Source organism: Rhipicephalus sanguineus, chromosome 6, assembly GCF_013339695.2.
Source record: "Rhipicephalus sanguineus isolate Rsan-2018 chromosome 6, BIME_Rsan_1.4, whole genome shotgun sequence".
In the NCBI taxonomy this organism is placed as follows: domain Eukaryota; kingdom Metazoa; phylum Arthropoda; class Arachnida; order Ixodida; family Ixodidae; genus Rhipicephalus; species Rhipicephalus sanguineus.
The window spans coordinates 175,826,903-175,837,020 of NC_051181.1; the positions used below are offsets into that span (position 1 = coordinate 175,826,903).

General features: G+C 47.4%; 1 protein-coding gene across 1 annotated transcript in view; it reads left to right on the forward strand.

The window, feature by feature from the left end:
* Positions 1-8,951, forward strand: part of LOC119397084 (WD repeat-containing protein 82) — a 75,594-nt gene extending 66,643 nt beyond the window's left edge. Inside the window, exon 7 of the mRNA XM_037664526.2 lies at positions 7,726-8,951. Coding sequence (XP_037520454.1) covers positions 7,726-7,758 — 33 coding nt within the window. The 3' untranslated portion in view covers positions 7,759-8,951. The remainder of the gene's footprint in view (positions 1-7,725) is intronic.
* The last annotated feature ends 1,167 nt before the right edge of the window (positions 8,952-10,118 follow it).

A 10,118-nucleotide genomic window follows, 5' to 3' on the forward strand; every position in this document is an offset into this window, starting at 1 on the left:
GACGCTGAAGATACCTGCATCAAATTTATGTGCCTGAAACCTGTGACTCGGAATAGCGCAAAGGGAGGAGATTTCAGCTTCTTGTTGACCAGGAATGGTTTCCATGGGTGAAAAACTGGAACATATCCTGACGTCAAAAGCCGGCTTGCAGACCTTCCTGCGCAACTCCTTGTAGATCGAGCTTGTCTGAGCCCTTCTGTAGGCATGCGATGAAGGTGTATTCAGAAGCGATCTTAAAGCTGTATCCACACGAGGGAGAAATCCGCCGAGGATAAAGGCGGAGCTTAGTGACGCCAGCTGGCGGGGAGAATTCCCCACAAAAGTCCCCCACTCACACGGACGAGGTGAATGGAGAGGGAGGCTGGTGTTACCAGACTACTCTGGTATAGGGGGTGTTATTTCTCGTAATTAGAATATAAATGTGAAGAAAGTAAAGTGGACGAAAAGATAACTTGCCGCCGGCAGGGACCGAACCTGCGACCTTCGAATAACGCATCCGATGCTCTACCACTGAGCTACGGCGGTGGTCATCCTCCCGTCCACTTTATGGGGTATATATACGTGCATTTAAACCTAGGAGTGTTAGTCTGCACCAGTCGCAGCCATGGCGGCGAGTGTGGAACACTCTTTTTCTGCCTGTTGGCGTCACATAGCACGTGATCTTTTTACGAGCTGGCAGCTGACCGATAATCCCTCGCATACTACCTGAAGGCATCAAGTCTGCGACAATGAGACCCTTGCTATGAATGAAGGAAAGAATATTACTTCTAAGGGCTCGTTTCGGAGTTAGGCACAATATTAATGAGAACTAACAGACAACAATTATTGTCTGTTAGTTTTTATTAATATTGTGTCTAACAAAGATAAACGAGCTCTTAAAAGTCGCCTTGTTTACTTCAGACTTCTCTGGTGGCTTGTACCACCCCATGTTTCACCACTTGCTGACGATGAAAGTACAATGCGGGCCTGAAAGGAACGGCCAAGTGCAAAAAGACGTGCGCTGCTGTGCCATTTCATTGGGCCACCAGCAGTATTTCACGTGCTTTCGTTGTTGCAAGTCTGGCCTGAACAAAAGTGCCATTCGTCACGAGGTTGTTGATGGCGGCTTTTGTTTTTCCGCCGAAGAAATTGTGCACAGCCTTTCGGATCAGCCCACTTCGGTTCCAATCAGTGAGGCATTGTTGTGGAGTAATAGGAATCGAAATTAATCATCTTTGATGTTAGTGGGCTTTGTACAAAGTTAAGAAGTGCAATTATCGCAGTTTTTTTTTTCATGAGGATGCAAGAGATTGGCATCTTCGTGCCAATCTGCGATAATTGCATTCTGCGATACAGTAGACTCCCGTTAAGACGGACTCGAAGGGACTGCGGTCATATGTTCGTCTTATCGGGAGTTCGGCTTATCAGAAGTGCCCCCAAAAAGAGATGCTAACTGGCCAAGTGCATCCAAATATGTTACTTGAAAACACTGAATGGAGTGAAGGTAAACATTAGACAGAAGTCTGTCTGGTTGGGTAAGTAAACTGAGATAACTGATATTTATTCTCCAACCAAAGTTACGAAGACACGTAAAACCCGACGTTTCGGAACCAGCTCGGTTCCTTCCTCAGGGGGGACTGTGGCGGCTTGGCAGCGGCCTCTTTAAGGCACTCTCCTTCTTGGCTCCTTCTCGCCGCGACCCAAGCTCTTTCTTCGCTACGTGGACGATTGCTTTTGTGTCGTGAAGACATCTGAAATTGAAAACTTCAGACTGCACCTAAATTCCGTTCACCCAGCCATACAGTTCACGGTCGAGTGTGAACGCGACCGCACCCTCCCCTTTCTCGACGTCCAGGTGGCAAGAAGGGGCCGTGACTTGGAGTTCTCCGTTTACAGGAAGCTGACGCACACCGGCCGATACCTTCAATACGATTCGTCCCATCCCTCCACCCACAAGGCCTCCGTTGTGTCCACATTACTTCAGAGAGCCAAAAAGATATGTTCCACTGACACGGAACGCCGGAAAGAAGAGGCCCGCGTAATTGCGGACCTCAGAAAAAACGGTTATCCCAGAAATTTCATTCGATCCGTCGCCCGTCGCGCAGAGAAAAAGATGTTACGCGACTCCCAGCCAGCATTGACGAACAGCTCTCCAAAACGCGTGTCGGTCCCACACGTCCAGGGAGCCAGCGAGGCGTTGGCTCGGATTTTTAGAAAAGAAGGCGTGCACATCGCGCACGTGCCTTCATGCACGCTGGGCCGCTTCCGCCCGAAAGACCGACCAACAAAGGACAGGGCGCCCGGCGTCGTTTACAAAAGACGGGTCTGAGACAGACCTGTCTCAAGGTAATAGGAGTTCTTTCCAAGATACCGGCTCGGCTAAGCAGCAACCTTCCTGACGAAGAGAGGAAGGCTCTCATAGATTTGAAGAAGGACAAGACCATCGTAGTCCTACCGGCCGACAAAGGTAACAGCACGGTCGTCATGGATCGCGCTGACTATGAGAAGAGGGCAGGAGAACTTCTGAACGGGGAGGCTTACTCCAAGATCAAGAAAGATCCGACTCCTCAAACCCAAACCAATCTGAACAGACTTTTATCGCAAATCTTCACCAATCATCCCGATTTCAAAAACCTCTACCTGAAGTTGATTTGCAGAAACGGATCCGCCCAGAGTTTCTACGGCCTCCCAAAGGTCCATAAATCGGGAATTCCTCTCCGACCCATCGTTGACTTCACCCGCTCCCCCCTACGGGCTCTGTCATCCTATCTTCACAGGGTAATCGTGCCTCTGACCGGGAAGACGGACACATACATCCGCCACTCGGGGCATTTCGTAGAACTGGCGTCCAACGTTGTGCTTGAGGAAACCGATCGCATGGTGTCTTTCGACGTGGTTTTCCTTTTCACCAGCGTGCCCGTGCCCCTCGCACTGACTGTGACGCGCCGGGCCCTCGAAGACGACCCCACCCTGATCGACCGAACTCCACTTTCGGTAGACCAGATATGCCAGCTGTTGGAATTTTGCCTCTCAAGCACTTATTTCTCTTTCAACAACGTGTTTTACAGACAGACCAGTGGGACAGCCATGGGGGCCTCGATATCGGCAACAGTGGCAGCTCTCGTAATGGAGGACATCGAAAAGCGAGCGCTCGCCGTGTGTGACCCCAAGCCCAAGTTGTTTGTTCGCTACGTAGATGATTGCTTCTGCGTGGTGAAATCCGGCGAGGCCAACAACCTGCTCGCCCGTTTGAACTCCGTGGATCCCCACATTCAGTTCACAGCGGAAATGGAGATCCATTCAACCCTCCCGTTCCTGGATGTGTTGGTGAGAAGACAACGTCAGAGCCTCTCTTTCTCTGTCTTCAGGAAGCCAACACACACAGGACGCTACCTCCACTTCAGCTCAAATCACCCCGCCTGCCACAAGTTCTCCGTTGTACGAAGCCTCGTGAAAAGGGCCGAAAGAATCTGCTCGTCTCCACGACGGCAGAAGGAAGAAAAAGGAAAAATAATCCGGGATCTCAGCGACAACGGCTACACAAAGGCGTTCATTCGCAAGGCCCTGCGCAGGAATAAAGGCGGTGGGGGTAGAGAGCCAGCGGCGCCGCCTCAGCGACGACGTGTGCCGATTCCCTACATCGCGGGAACCAGCGAAACATTAACGCGCATTCTGGGAAAGGCGGGGGTCGGCGTGGCACACAAGCCAACCACCACCATCGGCCGTTTTTTCCCCCTTCCCAAAGACCGCGCGCCCGCGGAGAAAGCGCAGGGCGTCGTGTATAGGATCTCGTGTTCAGACTGCCCCGCCGCGTACGTCGGGGAAACAAAGAACTTCCGCGAAAGGATGCGGCAGCATAAGAACGATCTGCGTCAGCTGAACAGCGAAAGGAGTGCAGTAGCGGAACACTGCGAAAAATGTGACCACCGCATTAGTCCTGACGATGCGGTGATCCTGGAACAGGAAAGCTGTTGGCGCCGGCGGCTTCTCCTCGAGTCGTGGCATATACAGAATACAGCGGAAAACATCAACCGCACCACGGGAACCTTGCCCCCCCCCCTCTATTGTCAAGGCTTGCGGCAACTGTCGGCAAGAAAGCGCATATAAGCGCCGTGTACCTCGGGCCATCTCACCCCTGAAGAAGAAGCCGGTCAGGCTTCGAAACGTCGGGTTATTTAAAATAAACCTTCTGGTTGGAGATTTCTCTTTTTGCCTTTAATTGGTTGTGTATGTAGAAATTAAATGTTCCTGAGGTTTTGTTATTTGCAATTTTATTACTCTTTCTTTACGATTTTAAAACTATGCACCTTGTTCACTTTGTATAAAACTGCATTCTGTATGAACTAATAGTTGTTTGTGTTGATACATTCATGTGCGTGTGCATTCGGGTCCTGTCAGGCAGAGCGCATCTGCCTTTCTGCCTTTTGCACTTGTATCCAAGACGTTGTCTGAAATAGAGAGCTGAAATAAATCGACACTCAGGTAGGCAACAAGTGTGCGTTCAATGCAGATAACTTTGCTCATTATAGCTCCGAAGTTTTTCCTTGTCATAGCGCTGAAATTATGTATAATGAGCCGGAGCCTCCTGCAAGCGATGCTCCCCCCAACATCTAGAAAATTCGTTTGAACGTATTGTTTACTGCTTTTCATCATTAATATGCTACAAACATGCATTATGCTTTCTTTTTTCTTGAAGTTGTTATGCCAGTAAAACTGGTAACATTAGGTTAAACGGGTTCAAGAAAATGGGCAATGTCAAAATGCTTATCAAAATTGCTACATTCGAAAAAAAAAAAAGAGTTAATATCAGTGATTGATATATATATAGGCCATAGTGGTAGAAGTGGTCTGCCATCTGCTTGAAAATCGCCTCTCTCACTCAGCATTCAAGTTGAACAGGCCTCGGATGTGGTGTCCCACAAGCACAAATGTTTTTAGACGATCTAAAAAAAAAAAAAAAGTGGCATCGTCGCTAAGTTTGGCGATTGTGGCCACTGTAGCTGTGGCCAACACACACGCGAAGCAGTTGCACCCCCCCCCCCCGCCGTCACCTAAGAGGTGGGGGGGTGCCGTAAAGTCTGCCCCATACATTGACTTAATGGGGGGGGGGGGGGGCGCTGCAATGAAGGGGAACCCTGTGCACGCCTATGCCCACCACATTGCTCTCCTGTCGCTCAAGAAGTCCCAGTCTTCTCTGAGGAGACGTGGAGGGGCCGTGCCCACTTGCTAATGCGCGACGTCGTCGTCACGTCATCCTCAATCCCCGCTTCTCCCCAGAGGATTTCTTCTCCCGTGTGAATACCCCTTAACCCTTTTGCTACTGTAGGAAAAGAAGAAAAATGTGCCAAAATTACCGAAAAAATTTTTCCCTCTATTTGTAGAGCTCGTTTTAGAGCGAAAGCTGTTATGAGGTCATTTCACCGGCCGTTTTTGGCGCCGTAGTTGCCCGCCGCCGCCGCCACCGGTGTCCGTAACCACTATCGCTCGAAATAAGAAAAAAATGAAATAAGAAAAAATTTCCAGGATGGAACGGTGTTCGAACCTGGGCCCTCTGCGTGGGAGCCCAGTGTTGTACCTCAGAGCCATGCCGGTGCTTGGAAGTGCCTTGCAAGAAGACGCTATACAGGCTTCATGTCCAGAAGGAACCACATTAACATATGTAATTTAGTGTGGTAGAAGAGTGAAATAACAACCACGCACCACGCAACGCGAATTCTGTGACCAGGCCTGACACAATGCGAATTGCGCAACGAGTGGGCTGTTGGATGCTTCCAACCTATTACAAGGGGCTCTGCAATAATTCTTCATCGTCATCAGGCACAACACAAACAAAGTGCGCATAATGCCTTACATGTTTTTAGCGGGTACCACGGCTCTCCGTTGAATGACGAAAAGTGGCATAGTGGCTGTTTCCCTATGTCACAGAAATTATGATGAGGTATAGCGTAGTGGGTTCCTCGCAAGTGCACTTGCATTGGTTGCTAAGGAAGCCCATAAGCCCATCATCTACTTCCTCAGGGTCTCAATAAAGTTCTTCCCTCCTCTCTCTGTCTCTCTTTCTCACGTCAACGTATGTTATATTGCATGATGGGAGAGTGAAATAGTGACCGGGCGACACACAATGCGAATTACGTAGCTGGTGAGCTGTTTAAAGCTTCCAACCCTTTACAAGGGCTGAGCCACAATTCTTCATCGTCATCAGTCGTCACGTAGACAAAGTGCACATAATGCCTTACATATGTGTAGCTGGAACCTCGCTTCTGCGCACAATGATGAATAATGGCATTGTAGGTGCTTCCCAACTTCACAAATATTGTGATTTATAGCGTAGTGGGTACCTTGCTAGTGTACTTGTATGAGTAGCCTCAAGAGAGTTTACAACGGGCTCTAGAAATGCCGCTCTTCCAGCTTTCGCTGTGACTGTGCTGCGCTTTCCGCGCAGGCCTGGCGTTTTTTTTTTTTTTGTGAATAAAACAGTACTTTCATTCAGTTCAGTCGGGTTCCTTTATTTCAGTAATTGCGTAAACAAAGATAAGTCGAAGGTGGCTTCCCTGCATTTCAATACAATTAAAAATGGCAATAAAATGAAAGCCGAGACACAAATGTTCCAACATGGACAAGTGTGGCGCCATCTAGCATCAAGAAACACAAGTTTGACGAGTATAGTCTTCATTGGTTCCGTGTGGGACCAGTTTTTTTTTTATGAGCATAGTAGTCATTGGCCATTTTGTTACAAGACCTCATGATGACTATACTTGTCAACGGTAGTGAAAGGGTTAAAGCCAGCAAAACCGGATTGCAGAAGAGGGACTGCCAGGCGAATAAACTTGCAATTATCTGAAGGCAAATTGTGCTTGTCAACATTGGCATGTGAGATTTTTTGGTGTTTTTGTTTTTCAGTCCAGTAATAGTACATTCAGGTGTATTTTTATATTGAACCTGCAAAAATAAGGTGTGCATTATGCAAGTGTGTTTGTGTATTCTTTCTGCATATCAAGGTGGGGTGACATTTCCTTTGGTCAAAAAATTCAATTTTCCGATATCACATGATAGAGGATTTCTTTATGCTTCAGAATATATGTCACACTTTGGTACTCATGGTTTCAAAAATAATTTTTGGTCCTTTTTCTTTGACAAGTTCACCGGCAATGTGCATGCGTACCTACGTAATTTCTGCGTTTTTCTGAAAACGTTTTTGAAGTTTGTGTACTTTTTCCTCGGGAATTATAGAGCACAAGCAAACAAAAATTCGCACATATGTTAATTGGTGGCATTTACATAACTGGAACTAAAGTCAGTAGTGTAGGTGCATTTGTACTTTTTTAGTATTAAAAAAACCATTCATGAGTGGCAATTTTCATACATCGACGAACGTAAAAAAAAACATTAAAAATCTAGTTTTTGCTGTACACTCACAACTTTAGTTCCACTGCTGTAAAGCGTTACTAGCTACCTTTGTGCGAAATTTCAATGCTCTGCAAATAGCAGATCTTAACCAGAAAGTACATATGTAGAAAAACTTAAAAAACAAAGATAAAAATACACTAAACACAGTTTGAGACTAATTTTGAGCTCCAATGCAACTTGCGTCTATCTTTGCCTTGCAAATTTTGTAGCCATTACCACTGCTGTACAGCGAAATTTTGAAACTCACTTTGAAAGTCTCACCCCACCTTAATGCTGGATTGCCCAATCGGTTTTCACGTGCAAACATTGAAAGCGGTGTTGCTTTGTTCTCGTTTGCAGGCCTTCTGGCTACCAAGCATAGATGACTTGTGAAACCATGGCATGCTGCTGGGTGACTTGCGAGACTGGGAGGCTCAACCAAATGTTGTGTGCAAAGGGTCCATCGCCGTGCTTGCGTCTTTGCCGTTGTAACCCACTCTGCTGCCATCGCTTAAGTTATTGGAGATTCGTGAAGAGGACCCTGCTTTGCCCACCATTTTCATGAATGATTGCTTGTGTCGCTGCCCGAATTCATCGATCTCAGCGTCGTCCTCCGATATCACTGGGCTGCATTCTTTTGATACGGTTGGTTTAGGGAAGTGCTTTCAGGTCGGCAAATTCCAATCCCTGCCAGAAGAAAAATTAGCCATTTTTTTCCAGCAGAAGTAATCCAAGCGCGATGACACACTCTGGGTCTCGATCACAGCGTTGCGATGAATGTGATCTGCCGATCGAAAATGACGGGTGGAATTCGAGCCCTGTATTGTGCCGCCAAGACTGACGCTTCAAATGAACCAGGGATGTTTAGCTTTAAGGTGCACTCTTGTTCCACTGCAGTGAACCATCATCGTTCTTGAATTGCCAAGTGAAACGGTTGATATGTGGCAGGGAGCTGTACGTAGCGCAGGATATGCCTACTTCATTTAATATTTTAGGCTCTTGGATGCAACTGTGCGTTGCGCTGTTTTCATAACAAAAACCTAGTGGTTTTCTTGTTGCCCTCTAGTGCGTGTGATGTTATTGATGGGTAAAAAGAAAGGACTGTGCCATGCTTGGGGCAACGAGTGCTGGTGGATGAGTGACAGCTGTTGTTGTGGTCATCTTGCGTACCTTGGTGAAAGTGCTGTATTTGTGAGCGCAAGGTCTGTGCCCTTCTTGTCAAAAGCTGCCCCTCCCCTTCCTTCTTCATAGCTGTTTTGTTTTCATTCGTTGTTGTCAGTTTTTAGCCCACTGTTTTTTTTTTGTCACCATATCATTTGCATCAATGAAAGCTTCTTTTTTGTTAAGCCTGTGTTATGGCCCTTTCTGGATTTCTGTTTTGTGAAGTACCTTTAGAGAGCCATCAGTTGTTTGTCATGGAATGCCCATAAAGACACATCTCTCTTGTATGCTATGGTTTACTCTGTGTCTGTGTCATATCTGTCACTTGCACCATAGTGTCGTGTTCACTAAAGCAGGTCTGTAAAACATAAACCTAGTGGCAATGCAACTTTCATATCCTTGCATAAATTGTTCACCACAATATGGATGTTGAACTTTTTGTTTCTGGAGTGTTTTAATGCATACTCACGGTTAGACCATGAAATCTCAACAAAATCAAAGCCTGCCCATAACCACGGAGCAAGAATTCTTGAGGAGGCGAAACTGCGCTCGCTCGGGCGTCCTAATAAAGTCACGGAATCGGGCACGGCGCTCACGCGCCCTCTGTCGTGACAGTCCGCTAGCGGAGAAGGAAAAATGCGCGCGTCCCTCTCACCGCGCTCTCCAACAAAGCTCGTCGGTTCAAGGCCATTCCGTCGCCGATTCGCCGTTCGCGCTTCACGCCCGAATGGATGTATTTTTGTGCGTCCTCGCCGGCTCGAATTTTTAACGCGATAGCGTTAAAGGGCTCGTTTCGCAGAAATACCGGTGTTGGCGTCGGTGAGGCTAGCAATTGAGAAAGCGATGCGCACGGGGCCCGATTGCGCTATCGCGTTCTATTCTTGAAGGCGAAGCTCAAGCGCACTCCAAGTTTTTTCGGTAAATTAACGAGAAAAATGGCGTCACATACAGTAAAATTACCAGCGTGATATATTTTGTACAACGCGAAATCTATAATTTTTTATACCGTGAACTCAATGAGTTAGGTATAATTTATTTCAACGAATGATCGGACTTGCCCTATATGCCACCAATTCAGATTGAGGTTGTTGCGGCGGGCGCATTTAGATGGAGGCGAAGTGCTAAAGGCCCGTGTGCTTACATTTAGGTGCACGTTAGAGACCCCCAGGTGGTCCAAATTTCCGGAGCCCTCCACTATGGCGTCCCTCATAATCATGTGCTTTTGGGACGTAAAACCCTGACAATTATTATATTAAGGCGAAAGCCTTAGATGCTTCATTAAACGCGAAATTTGACCGTCGGCGACTGCGGCGTCGGGGACGAGTGATGCAAAATATCACCATCACGAGGACACCACCCTATGGCGTCACGATGACTCACAGATCGCCAAAAATTGTGACATCATCATGACGTCACGTGACGTAGCCTCACATGATGACATCACATCGCATCGTGGCTTGGTCAAAGGTGGTCCGATCACGGAGGCAATGCAAAACCAGGTGATGTGGCTCCGATCTTGGAGGCAATGCAAAACCACGTTAGGCGCAGAAAGCTTTCGAAGGGTGGTGGGGCAGAATTAATACATCAACCGA